This window comes from Vombatus ursinus, unplaced genomic scaffold (genome assembly GCF_900497805.2).
Source record: "Vombatus ursinus unplaced genomic scaffold, bare-nosed wombat genome assembly UNPS02014775.1, whole genome shotgun sequence".
NCBI classification, from domain to species: Eukaryota; Metazoa; Chordata; class Mammalia; order Diprotodontia; family Vombatidae; genus Vombatus; species Vombatus ursinus.
The window spans coordinates 4,954,126-4,981,408 of NW_020954553.1; the positions used below are offsets into that span (position 1 = coordinate 4,954,126).

At 48.3% G+C, this 27,283-nt stretch overlaps 1 protein-coding gene across 1 annotated transcript; it reads left to right on the forward strand.

Annotated features, from left to right (window-relative positions):
* SLC2A1 (solute carrier family 2 member 1) lies at positions 1-26,078 on the forward strand. Its single transcript, XM_027864394.1, has 10 exons — positions 1-365; positions 12,177-12,272; positions 20,960-21,120; positions 21,437-21,677; positions 22,324-22,486; positions 22,574-22,761; positions 23,094-23,198; positions 23,564-23,665; positions 24,437-24,640; positions 24,941-26,078. The coding sequence occupies exons 1-10, from the start codon at positions 348-350 to the stop codon at positions 25,136-25,138; spliced, it is 1,476 nt and encodes a 491-aa protein (XP_027720195.1). The 5' UTR covers positions 1-347; the 3' UTR covers positions 25,139-26,078.
* Positions 26,079-27,283: the final 1,205 nt, after the last annotated feature.

The window sequence follows — 27,283 nt, forward strand, 5'->3', positions numbered from 1 at the left end:
GCTCCGCATTCCCGGCAAGAGCGAGAGGGGGACGGATTCGGTGGGGTGGACCGAGCGGTAAGGCCCCGGGGGCGAAGTACCGGAGAGAAGGAAAGGAAAGGAAAGGAAAGGAGAAAAGATAGTTGAGGGAAAGGAGAGGAGAAAAGAAAAGGGAAGAGAGGAAAGGGAAGAAAAGAGGAGAGGAAAAAAAGTATAAAAGAGAGTAGGGAGAAAAGTAGAGCGCAGGGGAGCGCAGCGCGCCCCAGCTTCCCGCCTCAGAGCCCTGGGGATCCGAGCCGGAGCCGGAGCGCAAAGAGCGGTGGCAGCCTAGGCAGCGGCGGCGGCGTCGAGAGGGCACAGCGAGAAACATGGAGTCCGGCGGCAAGGTAAGACCCGCGGCCAGGTCTGGTGCTGACTGAGAGGCCGAGGACCATGCCGCCCTCCGACCCCCCGCCCCTGGCCAGGCGAGCGGCGTGCTCTGCTGGTGATGCGGAGGGGAGGGGCTGAGGCACCCGGCGGCTTCCGGCTCCGAGGGCTTCGCGCCCCTAGTGCCCAGTAGTCTGCCCTGGGCCGCCGGGGGCCCCGGAAGGCTCTGGGGGTGGAGGAGCATTGGGGGCCTGGGCAACAGGTGGCTGTGCCCCAGCCCAGCGGGGCCTGGAGATTCGGGGCATCACCGAGGGCAGCGTGGCGCGGCGCCCCCATCCCGGCCCAGCCGCGTGGTGTGTGCGTAGAAGGCCCTCTTGGGCTCCTGGCGCCCATCACTAGCCGCGGCTGAGACCTGAATGCCCAAGGGAGTGCCGGGGGAGTGAGGTCTTGGGACTGTGGCTGGGGCCGGACGGCCCCGGGCTAGAAAGGTGCGGATCCCGCGCCTTTCTTCCCTCCCAGAGGTGTGGTGCCTCCGCCTCTGTCCCCGCCTACCCGACTGGCTAGGGGCCAGCCGCCGGCGGGAATTTCTGAGAGAGTCTGAGCCCCCGGCCCAGCCTGGCGGCTGCAGTCGCTCCACTCCCAGGAAGCCGCCAGTTTGACCGCCAGGCCTCTGCAGGCACGGTGGAGAGCCGAGGCCGTCATTCTGTGGTCGTGTTCTGGCTCTGCCATTTCCTAGCCGTAAGACTGTGGGCAAGTCGCGTCCCCTCTCTGGTCATCAGTTTTCTTACATGTGAAATAAGGGAGCTACAGCAGATTTCTTAGGTCCCTTTCCCATCTCCTGCTGTGTGATCTGCGCAGGGCGCAAGCGCGCCAAGTTGGGGCCGGCTGGGTGGGCGAGGGCTGACACTAAACCTTGGAATGGAGGATCTTATCTCAGAGTCAACCCTGGGCAAAGGAGAGACCTGGGGCCGGGCGGGGGCCCTGGTGATGTCAGCTGCGCAAACAAGCCTCTAGGAAAAGGCACATCTGGCGAGTGGAGATTTTACAAACTGATTTAAAGAAACCAAATTACAGTTGTGAAAGAGGAGGGCGCGTACGTGGGAGTGCGAACTAGCAGCGGAAAAGTCCCAGTCCCTCTCACTGCCAACCCCAGTTTAGGGAGGTGGCAGGAAGCTTGGAGACCCTCATGGTCAGCAGGGAACAAAGAGTCCTATAGGTATTCCCAAGCCCTGGGCACTCTCCCATCTCTGACCACGGTGGTCCAAGATTCCTACCCAGCCAGACCGCAACTCTCTCCCTGCTAGGCCTTGGCGGGGCTAGGGCTCCTGGCTTCCCCTCATCTCTCCGCAGGAGCCAAAGGTGAAAGGATGCTCTAGGACCCTGGTCCTAGTCTCCCAGGGGAAGGACTCTTAGCTAATGTGGCTAGGTCGGGGAGGAGGGAGAGGGGGCGGGCGTGCGGGCAGGAGTCGCACGTTCCGCACGCACTAAGCCTTCTCTCTAGGGCTGGCCTCTCTCTGGTAGAGCCCTCCCCCAGCTCTCCTACCCTCGTTTCCCTCCAGAGCTCTGTAGCTGCCGGAAATCGGGGTGAGGGGCTAGAGGGGAGGGGCTTCCCAGAGCTTGCTCCGGATTGGCCACACCGGCCGAGCCCCCTCTCCCTTCTCTCGATACTGCCCTGTAGCTGGGGGAAGAGAAGTGGGTGGGGAGCCTTTTCAGATCCAGACATTCACAAGGCCCGGTGGTCTCTTGGGAGAAAGGATCATAGTACGGGGGAGGCAGGGACACACCCCAATTCCCCACCCCTATCCTTTTCTTCCTTCTTGTCTGATGGACTGGAAAGATACAAAAAGGAGAAAGTTGAAGGCTGAGTGAGTTCTAGCTTCCTGGTAGAAGGGGAAGGGAGAATAGGAGATGAGGAAAGAGCAAATCTCTTATGTCTCTTCTCCTCTTCGGTATTGGAGGGATCTGAACCCCACACCAAACACAGCTCAGGCTAGGTGGGCACCCAGAGGGGAGGATCTGGTTTACCAAGACCAGATTGAATTCAATCTGTCAGATTGAACCCCACCCATTTTAGGGAGAGCACTCCCCCCAACAAGACTGGCTTAGTTTTTCCTAGGGATACCTAGATAAATCTACTCTTCCAAATACTCTTATTACTCTGATGGTTCTCCAGGTTAATCTTTTTCTCTTCACCTCTGGAGGGGTGATTGTGGAGGGAACGTTGGACTTGTAGACAGAACACCCTGAGTTCCTATCTCTGCCACTTACTGGCAATATAACCTTAGGGCTAGCTTTTGAAATTTCCTCTGTAAAATGATGGGGTTGGGAACAAATGCTACTAAGGTACCTTGCAGCTCTAACGTTTTGTGGTCTAACGTTATTTTTTACATAGTGGGGGGATTTGAGGCTTGGAGGAAGGAAGGAGCAAGGCTAGGATTAGAACCTAGATCTTCTGACTTCTAATTCAGCTCTCTTTCTCCTTTCCCATTCAGCCTCTCACTCTACAATGCTGCCTCTCTGTACCATGCTCTGCGTGTGTGTCTGTTTCTGCACACATCCGTGGACTGAATAAGGTTGCAGTGCCTCCCATAGGCTCTTCAATTTAGAACTAGAAGGAAAATCAAAAGTTCCAAATCCCTCATTTTACAGATGAGTAAACTGAGGCCCAGAGAGATGAGGTATAACATGCCCAAAATCACACAGTGATTTAAGTTAGCCAGGATTTGAATCAGGACCTTTCTTTAACTCCAAATCCCAAGCCCTCTCCTCCACTATACCATCCTGCTTTATTATATTATCTCTAAACTTGATGACTACTTAGAATCAAATACCACAATTTCAAGAAAAATAAAGGTTTCAATAAGGTTAAACTGTTTACATTCCTACGTGGGAAGAAGATACTTGTTACTCTTAAGAACTTTATAACTATTAGGGCTGTTAGAAGGAGTATACGTAGACAGAGGGTAACTGTGTGAGTTGACTATGATGGGATGATTTAAAAAAAATTAAGGAGTGAAAATGAGGGGTGCATTGGGAGAAGGGGGAAGGGAGAGGTAGAATAGGGTAAAATCTCACATAATATAGTTACGAAAGAGCTGTTATAGTGGAGAGGTAGATGGGGAGGAGCAAGAGAAAGAATAAACAGGAAAAAAGTAGGATAGGGGAAAATACACAGTAATCATAACTGATTATGAATGGGATGAACTCATCCATAAAACAGACTGGATAGCAGAATGCATTAAAAACCAGAATCCAACAAAATGTTGTTTACAAGAAACATATTGAAACAAAGAAACACAGTAAAAATAAGGAGATCTTTTAAGCTTCAGATAAGGTTTAAAAAAAGTTGGGGGGGGTTAACAATAGTGATCTCAGGCAAAGCAAAAGCAATAAGATCTAATTTTAAAAGATAAGCAGGAAAGCTGTATTTTGTTAAGGTATCAGAAATAAAGTAATATTAATACTAAACATACATGTACCAAATGGCATAGCATCCAAATTCTTAAATGAAAAGTTAAATGAGTTACAGGAGGAAATAGACAGTAAAACTATTCCTAGTTGGGGATCTCAACTTTCCCCTCTCAGAACTAGATAAATCTAACCACAAAGTAAACAATATATTAACCAGATAAATAGAATTTTAGAAAAGTTCGATATGATAGACCTGGAGAAAATTAAATGGGAATAGAAATGAATATACCTTCTCAGTTGCACATGGCACCTACATAAAAATTGACCATGCATTAGGGCATAAAAACTTCACAACCAAATGCAGAAAAAGCAGAAATATTAAATGCATCCTTTTCAGACCATAATGCAATAAAAAAAATTACATTCAATAAGGGCTCCTGCAAGCATAGATGAAAAATTAATTGGAAACTAAATCTAATCTTCCAAATTAAGTGCGTCAAACAACAAATCATACCAAAATTTATGGGGTACAGAAGTACTTAGGGAAATTTTATATCTCTAAATGCATCAATAAAACAGAAAAAGCAAATTAATTGGGCATGCAATTTTCAAAAATAGGAAAAGAACAAATTTAAAATCCCTAATTAAACACTAAAATGGAAATCCTAGAAAATCAAAGGAGAAATTAATAAAATTGAAAATTAAAAAAACAACAACATTGAACTAATAAGTAATAGTTGAGGAACCGGTTTTAAGAGGGGAGGGGGGAGAATAGATAAACCATTGGTTAATTTGATTTAAAAAAATAAACTTGAGGCCTTATCTAGGAAGCTGCAGGGAGCAGGTCCCATCCTGATATGGCGGCTTCACCCAGAATAACTGACTGAACTAAAAGCTGCAACCAGGCCTTCTGGACAGTGGACCCCTCCGAATTAAGTTTAGGGAAATGGTGATTGAAGTGATTCAGTAGTTACTTAAAAACTTAGCATTCTATGGAGAATGAACCCTTCCTGATGATGGAAGGGAGGGTGCCTCCCATCTAGGGTTCAGATCACTCATCCAGGCTTCTACCAGAGATGCCCAGGTGGAATCTGGCTCTTTCTATGCGTCCAGAAAGGCCAAGGCCCTCAGTACAGCAGCTTAGCTAGGGGAATCTGTTGAGGGAAGACTATTTGTCATAAATGTTAGTTTTAACTTGAACTGTTAGTACCAGAGAAACTGGTGGTAACCCTGAGATAAGAACTCCCTTGTTCTTTCCCAGTATTTGCCTTGTAGAATGACCTATATTTTTTGTGCTTTTTCAGGGACTAGGAATCAAGTTAATCTCAGCTATTAGTGGAATCAGGAGACTAGGGTTCCTACCTCTGTTATTCACTGTGACTTTATTTATATCAATTTCCCACACTAAACATGTTTTTTTTCCCACCTGTAAATTAAGGGTTGCCCTGTCTCCCTCATCCAGTGGTTCTGGGAATCAAATGAGAAAAAAAAATGTGTGTGTGAGAGGGAAAGGGCTTTAGAGAATTATCCTGTTTAACCCCTTCATTTTAGAGAAAGGGAAACTGAGACCCAGAGAAGAAATCAAACATTCATTGGGAAAGGAAAGGGAACCGCATGCTCTTGAATACCTAGAGGCCTGGCATTCTGGGAATTTACCTAGCCTGCTTGACCTGATAAATAATTTAATGTTCTCTGCTGGGGAAATTCTCTCCTGCCCAATTTCCCTGAAAGCCAGTCATATCCTTGCAGATGGCCTCCTGGGCTTCATTTCCCTTGTTCACTCCTATACCTGCTAAAGGAGAGAAAGAAAGTTATATCTTAGCACTGGGCTACCCTTTTGACAGCCCCAGAGGCTAACTTTGTCCTACCATTTATTAAGAGAGACACACAATAAATATTTAGAACCTTATGGTCATAAAATGTCAGAGCTGGGAGGGACCTTAAAACGTACAGTGCCATTGCTGGGAGAGACCTTAGAACATAATGTCAGAGCTGAAAAGGACCTGAGAACACCCAGTGCTCATACGGGGAGAGATCTTAGAATGTTGCAGGGCAAGGCATGGACTCATACAAGGTCTGGGTTGGAAGGAACCTCAGGATACATAGTTTCCTCTGATCATAAATACTAAATAAAATGAGTCCTTCGAATCTACGAAGTACAAAAGGAGGATTGTGAAACTATGAATTTCTATTATGTACAGCTTGCTTTTGCTTTTAAGCATATAATAAATTCAGCAGAAACACAACACAGGGTGTCAGAATAGAACATCAGGACTGGGAGGGAGGGACCTTAGAGTTGGGAGAGAGCTCACAACATAGACTGGCAGAATCCAGAAGGGACTATAGCAACTATCATTATACTGATGGGAAAACTGAGGCCCTGAGAAAGGGAAGTGATTTGATGAAGGTCAATCAGCAAATGCTTCTTAAACCTTTTCTTCCCCTTGCTGCGTCTTACCCCATCTCCTACACCCACAGGACTTAGCCTGCCATTAACACACACACACACACACACACACACACACACACACACACACACGTCTGTCCCACCGATGCTGCTCACTGCCAAACATCACCCCCTCAGTCTGCTATCAATAAAGATGTGGGGACCTGTAGATTTAGAACTGAAAGAAACTGACCCTGAAGCAAAGTTGCCCATTTCAGGCTGAATGTAAAGAATGTGGCCTTGTGCCCACCCATACTGAGCCTGCCTGGGACTGGGTCCTGCTCACCCCAAGCCTGGGCCAGTTCCAGATCCTTATTAATCAGATTGTAACTGCAGCTGATTCCAGCCTTTCCCGAGACACCTGGTCACGAGGCTTGAGCCCAGAGCTTCCTTTGAGCACCAAGGGGCCCTTTCTTGGTTTCTGGGGGAGAATACAAGGTTAGGGTAGCCAGTGAAATGAACAAGGGAACACTGGGCTGAAAATGAACCCAATCCTAGCACGGTCCCATTGAGCCCATCTTCCGACAGGCTAGATGCCACCAGGGGAAGGAGCAGGAAAGCCTGGCCTTGGAGTCAATGTAGCTGGTCTGTTAACAAGCAGAATATCCAGTCTTCCCTGAGCTTGGACTTGGGGCTGAGCATCTGAAGATGTTCCTGCCTCAGTAAAAAGCCCCTAACTCTTTACCTCCTATCTCATTTAATAATAGTTACCTTTGCCTGGAGTGCTTTACCTAGGTCATCTCCTTTGATCCTCATGGCAACCCTATGATATAGGTGGCCGTTATCATCCTCATTTTACAGACGAGGAAACTGAGGCAGACTTTTTTTTTTAAGTGACTTGCCCAGTGCCTGGGGCTAGATTTGAACTCAAGCTCTTCCTGACTCCAGATCCTATCTCTCCTCCATGAGAGACCATAGTCATTGAGCTAGGGTATAGAGAAAGGATTTCTTCTAGACCAAGCTGTCCTGGTGCAGTTAAAACACGATTTTTACTTACACAAGATTCCAAAGGAGAGCCCTTTGCTAGCCCTGAAGACAGGGTCCACCAAATTTCTGTATCTCACCAGTTCCAGGTTCCTAAATCCCCAATCTCTGCATATGTTGGCATAGAGAAATACCTGGAAACAAGGATTCTGTCTGCCTGCCTGTGGGCCTATGTGGAACCTGGAAACAGGTTCCCTGGAGCAGAGGTAGAAGAATCAGTCAGAGCAACCCTGAAGCCTAACACCAGAATCCAGGCGGAAGTAATCTGATTTCAGGATAATGAGAACCTAACACCAGAGGTCACCTAAAGGTCATCCAGGTGTATGATGTCTGCCCTAAAAGGACCAACTCATGACTGGGAGGCTTTCTGATAGATTAAGTTATATGAGTTTGCTGCCCAACACAGTATTTGGGACTAGGAATCAGGAGGCCTGGGTTCTAATCCTGTATCTGCAACATGCTTGACCCAGGGCAAGTCCCTTTTCTCTCTTTGAGCCTATTTCCTCATCTGTAAAATGAGTGTCTGGGTTAGACTAAGTGAACTTCCCTCTCTGAAATTACGTGATTAAAAAAAAAATTTACAAATCCAGGAAGAAAACAAGTAGAGACAAAAACAAGCTTTTGGGGCCCCCCAGTTTTCCTTCTACCCCTTATCTCTGTAAAATGCTTCTGCTCTGGGCCTATGAGATCTCTCAAGGGCCTGTTAGATAAAATATTCACTCAGAGGTGGAAGGGGTATCTGATGGCATGAGTCCAACTTATATGTGAGACAGATTCTCTCTGCCTCCCGACAAGTGGTCCATTTAGCCCTCCCCCGGGAGCTTCCCAAGGCCAGTAGCTCAGGCCATCTGAGGATGGCTGTTATCATTGCTAGGAAGTCTTCCCTGACGTGCAGCATCATTACCCCTGGTTCTGCTGAGAGTCCTCAGGAACAGGACAAGTCCAGTCTCTCTGCCCCAATATGGCCCTTCCTATACACATCTCTCCAAGAGTTTTTACTAGCCTTGGTGCCCTCTACATCCTCTCCCACTGTGCTAAGCTGGGGGATGGGGAGGGCCAGAGAGCAGAAACAGGAGAGCCAGCCCTACTTGGGGAAAGTCCTGTCTAATTGAGACCAGACTCATACATACTTATTTAAAGAACAATGCAAGACCTATCCCTATCTTAGCACTTTTCAAGACAAGGGCCAGAGGAAGATTGCTGACAAACCTCAGCTCTGGACAGCCCAGAATCAAGAAAAAGCAGCCTGACCCCAAGGTGCAGAACTATGAAAACCTGGGATGAGGAGGCAGAATTAGGGTTAATGTTTGTATAGGGTTTTCATCTAAGGAAAACATTTCTAATGACTCCAGGCTCCCAACAATGGAGCAGGCTGCTTGTGTAGGTAGGTAGTAGCCTTCTCATCATCGTAGGTGTTCAGGTTAAGGCCAGGTAACCATGTGACTGGGTTCCTATCAAAAGGTATCCTGCTTCTCATGGAAGTTGGACTTTGAAAAATTCCTTCTTTTGGGATTCTATGATTCTCCTGTCAGGCAAGAAAAGGAGGGAATTTGACCAGGCCATGAACCTGGTGTTCTGATCTGTCCTATCTCAGGGGATGGTTCCATGGAATTAAGGCAGAAATGGGCAAGGAGGGCTGGGGATTGTAAACGACTCACATTTTGGCAGCACTTAAATGTTTATAATGTGATGTTTTATCATTATTTTCCAGATTAAAAAAACTGAGGCTCAGAAATAGAAAGTGACTAACCCAAGGTCACACAGAACAGAAATTGGGAATGTATGCCTTTTGCCTGCAAAACCAAGTCTTGCAGCAGTGGTCTTTTCTAGCTCACCGGATTGCTTGCCTTACAAGATGCTTGCTACTTCCCACTCTTTCTACGCTCAAAGAGCTGCACCCTCAAGAGCCCAGGGAGAACCTGGAAACACAACCCCTCTGCTTTTCAAATATTTCTAGGGATGGACAGTCCAGTCCAGTTCAGTTCCACCCAGCTCCTATCTCCTTCCTTCCACCCCTCCCTCTGAATGCTGGTTGCTAAGGTTATCAGCTGGGGCTGATAAATCCAGCCCAGTTGCTCCAAGCTGATAACCTTTCCTGGTAGGTTATCTACCTACAGGTTCCTCTGTGACTAGGAGCAAGTCTTTTTTTTTTCCCCTCTAGGCATCAGTTTCCTCATCTGTGAAATGGGCATTAATACCACTTGCCACTGCTTGCCTTATAAAGGTTGTATCAAATATGACATCTGGGAAAATGCCAGTAGAGTAATGGGATCTGTTATTGTCCTCGTTACTTCCTCAGAAGGGTGACAACCCTGTTTTTCAGTCAGACTCAGATCTGTGCTGTTTTCAAAACCCAGCAGGGGTGGGGAACTTGTGGCCTCCAGGCCACATGTGGCCTTCTAGGTCCTCAAGTGCAGCTCTTTGACTGAATCTAAACTTCGCAGAACAAATAAAAGGATTAATAAAAGGATTATATAATAAAAGGATTTGTTCTGTAAAACCTGGACTCAAGTCAAAAGGCTGCACCCAAGGACCTAGGAGGCCACAGGTTCCTCACCCCAGCCCCAGAGCCTATCTTCCCTAATCTGTCAACCAGTATTTATTCAGCAGTGCTTTTTTGTAGCCCCAGCCCTGCCCTCTGGGAGTTCGGAATTTAATTTGGGAGATAAGACCCACAAAGCATAAAACAATTATGGGCAGATTGTTTGATACTGACTGCTAGTCTGAGCTGGTGAGAAGATCCCAGGAGGGCTTGTGGCCTGCTTGAGGACTTTAGGGAAGGTTTCCTGGAGGAGTTGTTCAGTTGAGCTAGAATGACCCTAGAGCAGGAAGACACATCAGGTCATCTAGGCCGGCCCTGTGAGTTTTACAGGTGAGGAAACTGTCCCTAGAAAGGTGATTGTCACAGGTGCCAAAGGACACAGTAAAGGATATAGGCCCCAGGGTCTCAAACCCAAATCCATCCCTGGTCCCCAAGTTAGACAAAACTCTTTAGGACCTTCTAGGTGGCAGAGGTTGGAGCAGTGTGATCAAATGAGCTTATAGCGAGGGAAGCTTCAGCCCAAACCACTGCTTGAATTCAGGAGCTTGATAGAATGGAGACTTTTGAGGGTGGCAGAGATTTGAAGTCAGGGTATGTGAGTTCAAAGCCCGCCGCCCACCCCCTCCCCATGGGCCTCAGTTTTCTCATCTACAAAATCCAGCTGAAAAGCCTATGTGACTCCTCTTGGTCTAAGAAACTTTTTATTGAGAGGCACTGTAGTACAGTAGAAAAGGTATTGACAATGCCTTTGTCACCTTGGACAAATCACGTCTCTGAGCCTCAGTTTCCTCATCTGTAAAATTCGGATCTCCCTCACCTCCCCCCACACCCCCTTAGGGCGGTAGGGTATAGTTGGTGTAGGTATTATCCCTCTTTTACAAATGAGGAAACCAAGCCTCAGAAAATAAAGTGATTGTTATTAGTTTCAAGGTCACAAAAGACGGTAAGTTTCAGAGCCTGAATTTGAACTGGGTCCAGCACCTTTTCCACTATTGTTTGTTTCTCTGCCTCACAATAAAACGCTTCTCAGCTCCACTGCCTTCCCACCACCCCTAGCAGAGGAGAAAAGGAATCTCTTAGGCTTTTGAATTTAAAGAGAAATTAAGAATCCAGTCTCTTCATTTGGCAAAAGGCCAGGAAAAGTATGTTTGGTAAACTTGACTGCTGAATGCAGCCATGGGATAGAACTGAGAGAATGAGGGGAGCAGTGGGGCAGGCCCTGCTGGGGGAGGGCCTGAGGCTGACACAGGCAAGCCCACTCTACCTTGCCCTTTACAGGTACAACAGTTCAATAAAAATTTCATCTTTCCTCATACTTCACCAGCTTTATTTCTGCAGCCGGAAACACTGCTCTGTATTTCTCCTGAAAGGTGAAGCTGTATGTGCACAAGGTCAGGGCTTCCCTAGACCTTCCTTTCCTTTCTCCTTCCTTCCTTCATATCCTCCATGCCCTCCTCCCTCCCTCCTCCTTTGGGGTTCCCACTGAGAAAGTCAGGTTATACTTGATCAGAGAGCCCAAGCCACTAGGGTCTGTCCAAGCGACGGTTTCCAGGCCTGCAAACGGGCAAAGGCCTACCTTTGAGTAGTTTACATTCTACTAAGGAGAGAAAAAGTAAGCATTTATATGATTATTGAGGGAGAGACACCCCAAACAGATCCAGGGAGTGAGTCAGGAATGACTTCTAGTAGGTGACTCCTAGTCCTGAGCCTTGAAGAAAAAGAAAGGGCTTTTAAGAGGTGGAGGTTAGGGAGAAAAGGCTATGTTGGACCATGATGTACAAAGGCTAGAGATCTGGAGAATTCATCTGAAACAGTGAGTGCATAAAGGGGAATAATGTGAAATAAAAAGCTGAGGCTTTGACCTTGGCCAGGGGGGAGGTCCCTCTCCTGGGAAACAGGCCCTGACTGTGCCTGGCCTTGTTAGGCAGTGGCCTTACCAGCATACTGCTTCTATACAAATAGAGGGTTTCAGGGGAGAGATGCCCCCATCTGTCCCTGCCTTTCCACTCCTATCCCAACTCTTCACTTTATCACACCCAGCCAGTCTTATCAAGTGAGAAATCCTTAGCACACAGTACCCTTGCACACATTAGGCACTTACTTAACTCACATTCCATGGAAATGTTTTATGTGACTTCATATATACTATGGGTATGCCTTGATAGTTGGGAGTAGAGGGAAGGAGACAATTTGGGACTGAAAATAAGAATTAAAAAGAATAAATGCCCATTCCTTTCTCTCTATACAACACCACCATTACCTTTCTTCCCCCTGGTTTTCTCCATCTTGTACCTCTCAAGAGTTTACCCTGCACCTGCATCCCTGACTGAGAATATAAAATGTTAAGGGATAGTGGCCATGTCTGTTCTAATCACAACCTTTCCCCTCTGGGGCTCATAATGCAACCCAGAGCCTCACTGACTGACTCATCTGCTTCTCTTCCTACAGCGGGTGACGGCCTCCCTCATGCTGGCCGTGGGTGGCGCCGTGCTGGGCTCCCTACAATTTGGCTACAACACTGGAGTCATCAATGCCCCACAGAAGGTAAGTACTCCCCTCAACACACACACACACACACACACACACACACCATCCCCTCTTCCCTATTGCCACCATTCCCTCACGACCAATCCACTGTCCTATCGGAAACCCCCAGGGTTTCTGATCTCTCTCACTCAATACAGTGGGACCCTGAGAGCTCTGGGCCACATTGAGGTGGCCCGAGAGCCTCCCCAGAGCTGCAGAATGGAAATGGGCGGTGCCCAGGGCCAATCTGTGTTGTTTGGAATGTGGGTGCCTACCAGGCCACACCCTCTGGGAGGGAGGCAGGTCACAAGCAAAGTCTGGGATGCTGAGTCATCCTCCATTAGCAGGCAGGGATCTTTAACAGCGGTGACCACAGAAGTTCAGTCTAGTTCACCAAACATCTACGGAGCACCTCGTGTGGCTTGGCACCTAAACCAGCATTTAGGGAAAACATGATCTTTGCCATCATGGAACCTACAGTCTAGGAGGGGGATGAGACACAGTCAGGCACCTGTAAAGGACAAGACTAGATGATGTGAGGTCCAAGGAGGGGTGTTCTGGGAAGAGGTCATTACTGACAAAGGGCCAGGGAAGGTTCACAGGAACCTCAGGTTATCTAATCTAACTCCATCATGGCAGATGAGGAACCAAGGCCCAGACTGGTTCAGGGACTTTACTGGAGGAGGTTTGAGTTCAGCTTTAAAAGGCAGATGGGAATTCATCAGGGTAATAGGACATTTCAGATTAAGGAACAGTGGAGACAAAGACCCAGCATGGAAACATGGGCACGGGTGGGTCCAGGGGACCTCAAGTGGTTCAGTTTCGCCAGAATATAAACTGTGCATTTTGGGGGGGCACGGCTAGGCAGTGGGGCTAAGTGACTTACAAAGGGTCACACAGCTAGTAAGTGTTATGTGTCTGAGGCCTGATTTGAACCTAGGTCCTCCTGAATCCAGGGCCAGTGCTCTATCCGCATCCGCTGTACCACCTAGCTACCCCGTGAATATACTATGCAGGGGGAAAGAGGGTGAGATAAGTTAGAAAGGAGAATGGTAGCGGATCATGGAGGCCATGAATGCCAGGAAGAGAAGCTCAGATTTTACTGTCTAGGCAATAGGGATCCCTTGAAAGCTTTTTTTTGTTTTGTTTTGTTTTTGTTTTTGTTTTTTTTGTTTGGGCAATGGGGTTAAGTAACTTGCCCAGGGTCACACAGCTAGTAAGTATTATGTGTCTGAGGCCGGATTTGAACTCAGGTCCTCCTGAATCCAGGGCCAGTCCTCTATCCACTGTGCCATCTAGCTGCCCCCCTTGAAAGCTTTTGAGCAGAGGACTGACATGACTAGCTTCAGGGATTTGGAAGATTATTCTGATAGACGGCACATGAGAAAAGGATCGATTTATCCAGGGCAGAGGGAAGAGGCATTAGGAGGAGACCAGGCTGGAGTGACTAGGGCCTATACTATGCTGGTGGCCATGGTATTAGAGCATATTTCTAGCCTATCTTGGCTTTAGGAATAGTTTTCCCTTTCTCTGGGAAATACCAGGACTTTTTAGGATCCTGACTAGTCAGAAGGATCCATGTATCCATCTGACATGTAAGGTTGGGTACCCCAACATGAGTTATAGGCAGAGTAATAACTTGGATTTCTATAGTGCTTTCAGGTTTATAAATCATATTCCTTGAAATAACCATAGAAGGTAGGTTGCAAAGTATTTTTGTCTCATCTTTCATAGAAAAGGAAACTAAGATTCAGTCTGTTAACCAAGTGACTTGGCCACAGTGTTGAGCTAATAAATGCTGGATTGTGGCCTCAGACTTAGGTTTCTGCTACCCCACCCTTTGTACTAGATCATTACTTCTGAGGGATACTCCACTCATACAGATGAGGACGTTTCCCTAATTGTGTATTAGGGATGCCAGCCCCTCGAACCTACAACCTGGCTAAGAACCAGGAAGTAAGCTTGAGAATTCTGAAATAGACATCATAAAGTCCATTGATTCATTCACACAGCATTTACTCAGAGCTTTCTAAGCTGCCTGTGTCCTCCACCTCTGGCCCAGATCAGCCACAGGGTTTTCTTTGCAGACGTGGGTGTTGCCTCAAAGGCAGACTTCAGAATAGCAATAACTGGCACTCATACACAACCACCCTGGGACGTAGGTACTGCATATATCATTACCTCCCATTTCACAGATGAGGAAACAGAGGCTTAGAGTGGTCTAAAGAACAATGAGAAGGGACTTGAACTGAACCTGGATCTTCCTGACTTCAGAGGCAGCTAGTTGGATAAGCACTAGGCCCGGAGTCAGGAAGACTCATCTTCCTGAGTTCAAATCTGGCTTCAGACACTTACTATCTATGTGACCCTGGGCAAGTCACTTAACCCTGTTTGCCTCAGTTTCTGAATCTGAAAAGTGAGCTGGAAAAGGAAATGGCAAACCACTCCAGTATCTTTGACAAGAAAACCCCAATGGGGTCACAGAGTCAGATGTGACTAAAAATTGACTGACTTCCTGACTCCAAGACCAGCAGTATCTAGCAGCTTCTGAAAGGGGGGGGCGGAATATCACTGCAACGTGAATTAGAAGAAATCACTGCTATCATTAGGCCTAGCTGCTGACAAAGCCAGCATCTCTAATACAATTGGATGTAGAGTCAGGGCATCTGGGTTCAAATCTTGCCTTGGACATTTACTAGTGATTTGGCCCTAGGTGAGTCACTTACCCTCCCTCAATTTCTTCCTCTGTAAAATGAGGGGGTCTAAGACTCTAAAGTTCTCTCTAGCTCTAAAACTACGATCCTCAGAACTAGTGACCAGAAGGTGATACAAGCACAGGCAGGTTTATCCCCAGCCCAAGGCTCTTGCCCTACCTGAGATGTCCTTGCGCAAGCACTAGCTTAACCTGCCCTGATTCCTCCAAGGAGACAAAAGAAAGGCAAACTGGGGGAGGGGAGGGCCAGATACCATGGGAAACAGCTCCTTTCTGCTGACCATCCCCTTTGAATCTTAAAAAGCACTAAGCTCCCATCCAGAAAGCTTTGACCGTTTCCCAAAGTTCTGTACCTGGCAAAGACTCCAGGAGAGGGAACAGAGCCATGGACTACATCCAGGTGGGAGATGTCTGGTAAGGGACTGAAGGTCCCTGGGTAGAAGAGGGCTCAGTGAAGGAGGCTGAAGTCAAAGGCATCAGATGGAGGAGGAGAAGGCAGTCAACCGCGGCACCATTTGACAAAGGTCAAAAGAACAAGGATTGAAAAAAAGCCCGTCGGGTTTGGCAAACAGAAAGCTGCTGGTGACCTCAGAACAGTCAGTAAATTGGTGGGAACAGAAGCCTGATTGTGGAGGATTTAGATGAGATGAACTCTGAGCTTCTCCCAAATTTTATGACCGTGTAGTGAGGAAATAAAGATATTCCCTTGTCCCTCTCACTTCCCATCCCCCAAGGCAGTGTGTTGTCATAGAATCAACACTGAAGTGATGGGACACCTGGGAAAGTCCCTGTTGTTCCACCAACTTGCTATGTGACCTTGGCCAATGCTTTTTCTCTTCCCTCAGTTTCCTCCTCTATCCAATGAAGAGATCAGATGAGATGGGCTCTGAGACTCCTTCCAGCTCTGAGTGGCTTTGGGATGGCAGGAAGGGTCCCGGCTAATCCTACTGCACATTCAGGCTCAGCCCCCAAAGGAGTTTTTTTTTGAGAGACCCCCTTTGGAGGGCCCCCTTCATATCATGTTGGGGCCCTCAAGTCTGACCCCAGAGCTAAGAAATCTTCCAAGTGCAGGCTTGGAAATCTGCCAGTTTCTCTGGAGGTCCCCGGGGGGGGAAGGAGCCCAGAACTTGCCTGTCTCCCTTTCCCCCTCCACTCAGCCCCTCAGCTCAGCTCAAGAAGGGGTAAATGCCCTGAAACAGAAATGGCCTTGGTCTCTGAGTCCAGCCTGGTATCCACTCTATTACTGATTTTCTGGGTGTCCTTCCTATAGGAACACCTCCTGAGGGATATGGATCATAGTTGAGTAGAGAGGTTGGCTGTCTTCAAGTATTTGAAGGGTCTTCATGGAGGGAGAGATTTGTCTTGCTTCTCCTTGGTTTCCCCCAGAACTGAACAAAGAAAAGTGTTGAAGTTACAAAGAGGAGAATTTAGGCAAATTAGAGCTACACCATGCACAATGGGCTGCCTCTAGGGGTAGTGAGTTTTCAGGCAGAAGCCGGATTTGTCAGATGTTGGGGGGGGAGGTGGAAAGACCGTGATTCTTGTTCAGATTTCACGTAGGCTGGACCAAATGGCACCTAAGGGACTTTTCAATTCTAGATTCTGTGATTCTGATATTGAGACTCAGTTTAGTTATCTGTGAGACTGGAATAACTTCCAACAGTCTCACTTAGCCAGTATCTTCACCTATCTAAATTGAAACCAAGAACCTGGAAGGGTTGTTTTCCCTTAGTTGCTCTGCTATGGTTGAATAAGCATTAACACTAGAGCCCAGGGAGCTGGGTTCGGTTCTTCCATAGGATGCTTACTACTACTTTCAGTAATCTTGGGCAAATCCCTTAATCTCCTCACCTGTAAAATGAAGGGGCTTGAAGCAGATGGCTTCTGAGACCCCTTCTACTCCAGATCTAGGATTCTAAGTCGTTCAGTAGCTCCCTCCCATTGCTATCCCTTAAAACTCCTAGGATAGTGCCTCTGATCTCAAGTACTCTCCGTGAGACATGGCTCAGCTAGACTTGTTTACCTGACTCTTCAAGGCCACAACGGATTAGGAAAAAACAGATTTAGAGTCTCTGAGCCTAAGCCAGCCAGACAGTGTTAGTGTTAGAGGAAGAGGAAGGAAAACATGACGAGAGCAAGGTGTAACAGCTGAGATGTAGAGAAGAGAGGGAGAGATGTAGAATTCCCAGAGCATATGGGGCTATTCAGCGTAGGGGCAAAAAGTGTCTCGAGACCATGCGTGCTTGCATGCATACACACTCCCCCCCATCCCATTCTCTGAAAAAAAAAAAAAAAGGTATGCTCATGACTCACTTAATTGTTAACATATTTCTCCATTACTCTGCAGAAACAAAACAAAAATCAAACTCTGGTTTATCATTTGCCTATTTCCCTAACAATAATAGGCTACAGGCAGGTTTAAGCTGGCTCCAGCATACCCCACCTTCCTACCAAACCTCTCTAGGCCCAGAGGAGTAACTCAGTGGCGATTAATGAGCTTAAGTCTTTGAGAAATAGAGGATGATGCCTTCTGTCTGGAACCTCAGGGATACATTTCAGTAAGGTTTCCATCTGTGAACCTCACTTATGTATATTTCTGGGGATGGTAGGAAGAAGCATCGTTGGGCCAGGCCTGCTTCTCACCCTTTTCTTGGACTAATTTATTAGTCCGAGGTGAAGGAAGAGAACAGGCCAAGAAAAGAGTTAGGAGCAATGGGGTATCTACCCTTCCAACTCCAGATTCTGTTTCTGATTTTGAGCCCCTCTTAGCCTGAGATTGGAATAACTCCATCTCCTGCCAGTAGCTTTCCTTATCCAAAGTGAAGCCTAGAGCCCCGAAGGATTGGTACCGATGACAAAATTCGTCTCAGTGTAAGGGCTATCCAAAAGTGGGATGGGTTGCCATGCATGGTAAGTAGTGAGTTCCCCAGCACTGTGGGTGACAATCAGATCATAGCTTGTTAGGCATGTTTTCAGAAGAGATGCTCGTGTGACTTTCAGCAAGTCATTTACGTTCTCTTCTTATTCACTTATGTTAGCTGTAAATGAGAGGCTTGGATTAGATAGACCTCTGTGGTCCTGTCTAATCCTAGATCTTTTACCTCATGACTACTACTAACTCTTAATCTTATAACTACTAACTAGAGAATCTGGAATTCTTCAAAGGAGGTAGCAGTTGAGTTGGATACTGAAAGAAGGACTGTGGGTGGTAGTAATAGTAGTAGTGGCAGCAGAACTAGCAATAACAATTATAGGGCTTTAAGGTTTACAAAGCACTTTCATGTTCTCCTAATTGATTCTCACAACAACCCTGGAAGAAACAGTTATTATCCCCATTTTACAGAGGGGAAGCTGAGGCAGGCAGCATTTTAAGAGATTTGCCCAGGGTGACACAACTAGTAAGTATTTGAGTTTGGATTTGAACTTGGGTCTTCCTGGCTCCAGCGTTCTGGCCAAGATGTCATCTTAACTTCCTGAACTAGCTCCCCAGAAAGGGCATTTCAGGCATAAGGGCCTTGGGGATGGTGAATTGGCCACTTTGCTTGAGCATGAACATGGGATACATATTGTGCTTGTGGTACATGGTGGGTGATGTGGGAGACTTGACCTTAGGTAGGAATGAGCATTTATATATAGCTCAGTTGCCCTATACAGATTTCCACTCTACTGGTCCCTAGCCCAACCCTTTGAACCCAAGGGGACAGAAATGCTTCACTGTTTTCCTCCTTCATGGATTTTTTATCTCTGTTCTGCATACAAGTGACCCCCTGGGAACCTCAAAGCTTATCTCCAAAGTAGACCGTCTGCCTCTCTCCCTCATCTTTCCCTTCCCACCCCATACCAGCCCTCCTTACAAATTTCATAGATATTGTAGAAGTGTTTATGCTCCAATCATAGGTGGGACCTAGTTGCCCTGAGAATCTGTGTTTTTGCAAATGGCTGTTGGGGAAGTGCTACCAGTCATTCTAGAATCCTCTCTATTTAGATCCTGAAGAAATGACTGGCCCTGTGGAGGGGGATGGCTTCCTTGCTTCTGTGTGCAAAAGAGGAGCCCATCTTTGGCCAGTTAGCGACCTCCCCACCCCAATTCCAGAGTGGCCAGGCTTAACAAGTCCAATAAGGCCAAGAAGGTTGAATTCTGAGCTCCTTTGGGGAGAAATGCTCCCAGGACCTTCCTACTAGAATATTAGACATGTCAGACCTCAAAGGGCTTTACAGGTCACTGAGGTCTACCCCCTCTTTGGACAGACAGGGAAACAAGGTGGAATGCGCAGTCGACTTGGTGTATTGGAGGTGGTCTTCAATGCCTCCTCCTCCAAAGGTACCCAGCACTCCTTCCTCTTGTCCCCATTCAGTCCCAAGAGGAGCAAAGAGAAGTAGGTGGTGTGTATAGGAGAGGAGAGGAATTGAGAAGGAGCAGGTTTCCAGTTCTAACCAGACCTAGATGACCTCATAAGGAAGAGGGCTGGGCCAGGTCAGGAGCCAAGATATCTGGCTTAGTGCTGCCTTGTGTCTCAGTTACCTTAACTTAGAGCCTCCCTCAGTCAATCCACGAGCATTTATTCAGCACCTACTGTATGCCAGACACAATCCCTGCCCTCAAGGAGCTTATTGTCTATCTTTCACCATCTTCTTGTGCCTCAGCATCCCCACCAATGTTCAACTGTGAACAACTCAAATAGCTTGAGCCTCTCGGCCCTCCTCAAATCCATTAGACTCCACCTCCCCAACTCTTATCCCAAAGGCTAGGGTGGGGAAGGGTGTGTGTGAAGTAGGACAACTGAGGATTTTCCACTTGTAGCCCCAGAAGCAAGGAGAAAAAGGTGCCCACTCTTAAAGGCTGTGGCTGGGCTCCATCCTCAGCAGCCAGATCCTCTCTGACCACCAGCATGTACGGATGGCTTTGTATCCTACAGGAGGTGTTTTCCAGTCACTGTCTCTTAAAACGTAGGTCCTTTGTGTACAGTTGTCTGTAATAGCTTCCTGTATTCAGGGCAGAACCAGGCACTGCCTCCAGCACACCACACTGTGTTCCTGCCAAACTCAGTTACTAGCTTGGCCTCTTCTCACCTGGCTCGGTGGGGTGCCTGGGCCAGGGAGGGGCGGTACTACGTTGGTGCTTGCATTTCCTGGAATCCTTGTTCTTCCTGGTTCTACACCCACTCTCTTATTTCCCCATCCCCCAATTCCAAGCCAGGGTTCTCTTGCCTCCCTTTTCCTATTCTTTGGGGAAAGCTGTATTTGTATTGGTGGATGAAGGGGAGTGGGGGGAGAGTATGAACTAGCAAAGTGGTTAGAGGAAGGATTTGGAACCCAGGCTCTTGGGTTTCACTCCCATGTTGCAGGACCTGAAAACACACACACACACACACACACACACACAACCACCCTCCTTCACACACACCCCCCACACACCCTCCTTTTCTTCCTACCCCCTGCTTCTAGCCTTGGGGGGAGCTGACTGGATGGAAGAACCTGTCTTTCTGCATTACCTTTCAGCTGGGCTGGCAAAGCTGCTGTCTTTGCCAAAGCCCAGGTGGTGGGTGGGGCTATCCCAGGCCACAGTATGAGCTCTGCCTGCTAAGTTAAGCATCCAGCCCATAAGACCTACCATTCATGGGGGCTTCAGAAGAAAGACTTCCCAGGCCACTTGTGGTCTCTGTCCCATCGTATAACAGACACTTTCATTCCCACCACAGTCACAGAAGAAGGGCCATTTCTCATAGGTCCTCCTCTCCCAGACCTTGCCTGCTGTCTGAAATTCCATTAGTCATAGTATCAGCAACCTGAATGTCAGGCCCTGCTGTGCATCAGGAAAACCTCATTGATTGAAATATTCCAATATATGATGGTGGGATGTCATTGCTGGAGGGACCAATACTCCTTTAGAGAAGGTGAAACAAATTTGGGGTTCTGGGAAGGGGAGTGGCTTACCTATTATAGTTCCTAGCTGAGACTCCCCCTTCAAAGGACTTGGATGTTTTCTTCACAGGTAATAGAGGAATTTTACAATAGAACCTGGGTGAATCGATATAATGAACCCGTATCATCCACCACCCTGACCACTTTGTGGTCCCTCTCCGTGGCCATCTTCTCCGTTGGTGGTATGATCGGCTCCTTCTCCGTGGGTCTCTTTGTCAATCGTTTTGGCCGGTAAGAAAATGATATCCATTTGAGCCACCCTAATTCTATCCCCTAGCATTGTCTACTTGTTGCTTCTTTTTTTTTTAAACCTTTTACTGATGCTTCCTAATGACTTCTCCCATTCCATAGAATCTTCCCTTGTAACAAAGTAATAGCAGAGGAAAACAATAAATTGGACATGACTAACAATGTATGCCTCCTTCCCCACCCATATTCGGCCACCTCTGAGAAGAACCACCCCATCTGATGGCCTCTGTCCCAGACTTTGACCCTTCATGTCACACCCTGACCTCTGACCATAGACCCCTGGTCTCTTGTCTCCCAGACGGAATTCCATGCTGATGATGAACAGTCTGGCCTTTATTGCTGCTGTGCTCATGGGCTTCTCCAAAATGGCCATGTCCTTTGAGATGCTGATCTTGGGGCGCTTCATTATTGGCTTGTACTGCGGCCTCACCACAGGCTTTGTGCCCATGTATGTGGGGGAGGTGTCACCCACAGCCCTACGTGGAGCCTTGGGCACCCTTCACCAACTAGGCATTGTCATTGGCATCCTCATCGCCCAGGTAAGTCATTACGGATGGGATGGGGTCACCTCTTCCCTATCTATCCCTCTGCCTCGAGCCTTCCCTAGAAACACAATCCTATCTCACCTGAACCCTACAGCCAGGTAGCTCTTGCTAAAATCTGATCTGAATCCTTCCAGTTGCATTTCCACCCTCTTGTCCTTTATGGACTTGAAAGTTTCACTCCAAGAGCAGTCCAGACCCAAGGGCTATAACCACTGTGGGCTGAGACTGGTCAGTGAGAGCTTCCTGAAAGTGGGACTAGGGCTGGGCCTTCAAGGTAAGTAGGATTTGGATGTATTAGAAAAATACAGCTCTAGGTAGGGAGCTCAAACCTGAGCAGAGGTTGGGAGTTAGGATGTCTTCCCAGAAGGAAGGATGAAATGGCCTGGCCAGAGCAGAGGAAGCTGTGCAAAGTTAACAAAAGGCCTCTCCTCTCCTCCCCCCAGCTCTCCAAGTGCTGTTACTTGGGAGTGGAGGGCAAGGTTTGCCCAGCAAGGACATTTATTCACTATGTGACCCCAGGGAAGTGTCACCCATCCGATTCATTTCCACACCTGTAAAATGAAGGGATGGGACCAGATGGTCTCTGATGGGCCCTTCCAGCTGATCCTATGACTCAGGTCTGGATCCTTGGTTCCTCTAGGTGTTTGGCCTGGACTCCATCATGGGTAATGAAGAACTGTGGCCCCTTCTCTTGGGTTTCATCTTCATCCCATCCCTGATCCAATGTGCCCTGCTGCCCTTCTGTCCTGAGAGCCCCCGCTTCCTGCTCATCAACCGCAATGAAGAGAATAAGGCCAAGAGCGGTCAGTAGCACCTGCTGCCATCTCCTTCTCTTTTGCCTGCCCCCCTGGCTTCGCTTGTGTCCTCATAGCTCTGTCCCCTCACCCTAGTCCTGAAGAAACTTCGGGGAACCACTGATGTGAGTAGCGACCTTCAGGAGATGAAGGAGGAGAGCCGGCAGATGATGCGTGAGAAGAAAGTGACCATCCTGGAGTTGTTCCGCTCCCCCATGTACCGGCAGCCCGTCCTCATTGCAGTGGTGCTCCAGCTGTCCCAGCAGCTGTCCGGGATCAATGCTGTGAGTAGGCATCCACCCTGAACACAGTAGCTAGCCTCACAGACGTCTTTTCCAGGCTCCTTTGCAGGGCCTTGAATAGTACCATGAGCCCAACACCGGAACAGTGCCCGTGGGTTTGCTGAACCCCAAACCCAACCACACTGACTCAGCCTGGCCAGAAAGAGTGCATATGAAATGAAAGTCTGGCTCCCTCCCTGGCTGCCTGGGCTTCCCTTCCTTCTTCACTCTTTACATCTTTGTGTCAAAGTCTCACACCCTCTGTGTAGAGGCAGGAGATTGGGTGGAATGACCTGATTCCCCTCACCCCTCTATATGGCTGCTCTGTTTTTCAGGTCTTCTATTACTCCACTAGCATCTTTGAGAAGTCCGGAGTGGAACAGCCAGTCTACGCCACCATTGGTTCTGGGGTGGTCAATACTGCATTCACTGTTGTGTCGGTGAGTTTCCTGGCCAGCCCAGTCTGTCCCAGGGTTAGCACCACAGGACCTGTTCCCCACTGGATATTTCTACTGGGGGCCTTGCTTGTTCCAAGAGAAGGGATCCTACTTTCCCCATCCCCGTCCTCCTCCATCTTCCCAGTGCCAGCCCAGAGGTCCAGCCTTCTCCCTCATCCCCAACACTGGATAATGGTGTGACAGTGACAGGAAGCTGTCCTCTTGCACTATCTGGGGATCCTGGACTTGGGATTAGTGGCCCTATTAGACTGGGGGGGGTCAAAGGCTGTGGTTGATAGGGAACCATGGAAGTGGGAAAGGATAAGATTTGGAACACCGTGATTCTGATGCTTCTACTCTACCTGCAGCTGTTTGTGGTGGAGCGGGCTGGACGCCGAACTCTGCACCTCATTGGTCTAGCAGGCATGGCGGGCTGCGCTGTGCTCATGACAATTGCCCTGGCCCTGCTGGTGAGTCAGGCGCTGCCTGCCCCTGAGGAGGGATGGGGATCAAAGCCGCCAATATGCAAATCTAGATTTCCTGAGTCCCTGTTATAAGAGAAGATTTAGATTAGGGAGGGACCTCATTTTGCAAAGGCCTCAAGAAATTGACTTGCCAAAGATTCCATGGGTATCGAGTGGCAGATCTCTGGATTAGAACCAAGCTCTTACCCAAGTCCTGTGAGGGCCCAGCTCTGGACACAGAGAGCCAGATTCTGTACTGCTAGTTGGTAGGGGTTCACCCCACGGACAGCCAGAGTCCTTCCCAATAACAGCCTCAGCAAGGTCCTTCCCCATCTCTAAGGGATGGAAAGCCAGAGAGGCTGAGCCCTCTGCCATGGGGCCTGGGGAAATGTGCTGACTGGACCATGTCCTCAACTAGGTAGAGCTGGAAAAGATGCAATTAAGCTTACCAGGCAACTACTCTGCAGCCTCGAACATGGCTAAAGGCCTTGGAGAAGGAGGGGGGAGTTATATGGAAGGTATCCCTGAACTACCCAACCAAACATTGGGCCTGTACTGCCATAGTGACCAGGTGTCCTCTCTAGCCAGACTGGAAAGTCTGGGAACATGATTGGTGGGAATGGCAAGATGAAAGGCCTCTAGGAATGAAACTTCCTAACCCTGCTTGGGACTTTGGGGGGATCCATATCTGCAGAGCCTCATGGCTCCAAGGCATCCTTCTGTGTGGCAATGTGGGGGCAGGGTTCACTAAAGCTCCTTTTCCCCTCTTCTGAACAGGACCAGCTCCCCTGGATGTCCTACATAAGCATCGTGGCTATCTTTGGCTTTGTGGCTTTCTTTGAGATTGGCCCTGGCCCCATCCCATGGTTCATTGTCGCTGAGCTCTTCAGCCAGGGCCCTCGCCCAGCTGCCTTTGCTGTGGCTGGCCTGTCTAACTGGTCCTCCAACTTTATTGTGGGAATGTGCTTCCAGTATGTAGAGGTGAGTCCTTTTATGCTCTCACCCCCTCCTCCTGCCATCACCCCATGCCCTCTCAGACATGGAGATCACACCTTCTTTGCTCTCTTCAAATCTGACTGCATTCAGACTTCCTATAACCTAAAACTCAGGCAGTTAAAGCCAAGAGAGGGGCCTTGGCTTGCTCGAGGTGACCCACCAAGCCGGAAGGAGCATCTCTCTGACCATTCGGGCAGCCCTAGTCACGACTACTCCCCTTAGCTTATGGCCAACTCCTCCTTCTCCAAGGCCAGGCCTCTCACAGACCCCCTTTGTATTTTTCAGCAACTGTGCGGCCCCTACGTCTTCATCATCTTCACTGTGCTGCTCGTCCTTTTCTTCATCTTCACCTACTTCAAAGTCCCTGAGACCAGGGGCCGGACCTTTGATGAAATTGCCTCTGGCTTCCGACAAGGGGGAGCTGGCCAAGGTGACAAGACACCTGATGAGTTCCACAGCCTGGGAGCCGACTCCCAAGTGTGAGGAGTGGGGCGGCGGTCCCTTGGCCGAGGGCTTGCCTGCTGGACCTCCTGAGCCCCAGGACTCTTCTCTCTCTTCCCCATCCCTCTCTGGCCCTCCCCGGCCTCACCATCCTGGACAAGGACGGATTACTGGGGCTCCTCTTCCTCTGCCCCCCTGCCCTGGATCTCCAAGCAGAAAGATCCAGTCAGAGGCACTAGCCAAGGACAAGCTGGGGCTGAAGCTCTCTCCTTCAAGATTGTGCACAGGAGGAAAAATCAGAGCTGAATCTTTAGCAAACATTTTTTAAAAAAAAAAAAACTTTTAATTTTTTAAAACATTAAATCAGCCCAAGTCCCCCACCCCAGTTGGGCCACTATGGCACATATGAACCAGAGTGTCTGGCAGGGAGGGTGGAGGAGACATTCTCAGACCTATTCCTTTCTTATCCACTACACTAATCTATAGGGCTGGATCTACAACCAAGGACAGACACACTAACCCAGAATGAGTTCTCCCCTTCCCTGCTGCAGCCTTCCAACCAGGTTCTCTTGTCCCTACTCCCCACCTCCACCCCCAGAGGAATCTCTGTCCAGGGGCTGGCTGGACACACTCTGGGGAGCAGGGAAGGGTTGGGAGGAGGGACACAGGCTCTGAGGCCACCATCTTGCCACCAGCAGCACCAAGCCAGGAGCTGGTTGCCAAACGGAACCTTGGAGGGAGGGGTGACATACAGAACTAGCTGCCTGAGGTTGCTGACAGTGTCAAGAGACATGGATTTGTCTGGCCCGTTGTGTATAGATCAGAAGATATTTATATATATTATATATATATTTTGTTTGTTGTTAATAGCAGTAAGTTATAGCGTATCTGATGGACAGGACAACATGTAAATAACCCTGCACATTCATTCCCCAGTATCTAAAGCTGAAAGGCACACTTATAAAGCCTGATTTCTACATTGGCTGTCTGTCCATCCATCAGTCTGGCGACATGCATGAAACTTTGTTTTTCTACAAGTGAAGCTGCCCTTTACCCTACACTTGGATTCTGGCTCTAGAAAACCAGGTCTCAAATATATGGCATCAACCTATGTGCCAGGACTGGCATCTGGAGTGTAGAAGGCCTCGGTTCAAATCCCCACACTTCAGCTTGTTACTTGTGTGATGCTGGGCAAATCCCTTCCTTTCTCTGGGCCTCAAAGTTTTCATTTATAAGAAGATGAAGTTGAATCAGACTGCCTCAAGGTCCCTTCCTGCTAGATCCTGTGGTCCTTCCAACTCTTATCATCCTATGAGATCCTTCACAGGGGGGGGGGGGGGGGGGGGGCAGCAGGGCCAGGTACAGAATGTGGAGAGAGCTGAAAGGGACCTTAAAAGCCATGTAATCCAAGGCTCCTCGTACCTCATTCTCTATTCAACTGGCTATGGGATTGGGAGTCAAGATGAAGCTGGAAGAAGGAAGAGAAGGGGGGACACAGTTGTTTTAAATCCATAGATTTTAATTTTAATAATTATTGACAAGGCCTAGGTTGATCTCCAAGTATACTGGAAAGAGTACTGGTCAGAAAGGGACCTGGGCCCCTTTTAGCTTGAAAAGCATGTGATCTTCTGAACCTCCCCATTCCTCAGAGAGATCATCTAGTTCAAATCTGTCATTCCTAGATGAGATTCAAAGGCCCAGGAAGAGGAAAGGATGTGCTCAAGTTCACAGAAGTAACAAAATGGCAAAAGAATTGGAATCTCAGGTCTTCTGACTCCAAATCCAGTCTCTTTCCCACTAGACTGCTGCCTACCTTTTAAGTTTGCTATCCCTGGTCCCATCCACTCTCCACTGGGATTTGGCTGAGACCTGCCCATAAGCATTTGGACAGAGGCTCGGTCATGCCCTCTTCAATCCAACCTAAAACCTAACAGTTCAGGCCATCAGAGTTCATTCTGGCCTCGTCCCCAGGACATAAGATTAACGTATAGAGGGAGGTGGGCAGTAGGAGTAGGACAAGGGACCTCAGGGAAATGAAATGAGTGATGGGTGCGAGTGGGGAATTGTAATACTGTTTCCTGGGCCATGTGTATCACCCTGCAGAATGGAAACAGGGTCGCTATGAGCACAGGCGATCTCTAACTCCCTGTTTTTATGATGTGCTTTCCTTGGAACCCTGTGGGTCCA

Excerpts from the sequence above, each read along its gene's own strand:
- SLC2A1 (XM_027864394.1), top strand. Across the intron at positions 12,273-20,959 it reads TCATCAATGCCCCACAGAAG|GTAATAGAGGAATTTTACAA; the intron begins GTAAGTACTCCC and ends TTTTCTTCACAG. Across the intron at positions 23,199-23,563 it reads CTGCATTCACTGTTGTGTCG|CTGTTTGTGGTGGAGCGGGC; the intron begins GTGAGTTTCCTG and ends CTCTACCTGCAG.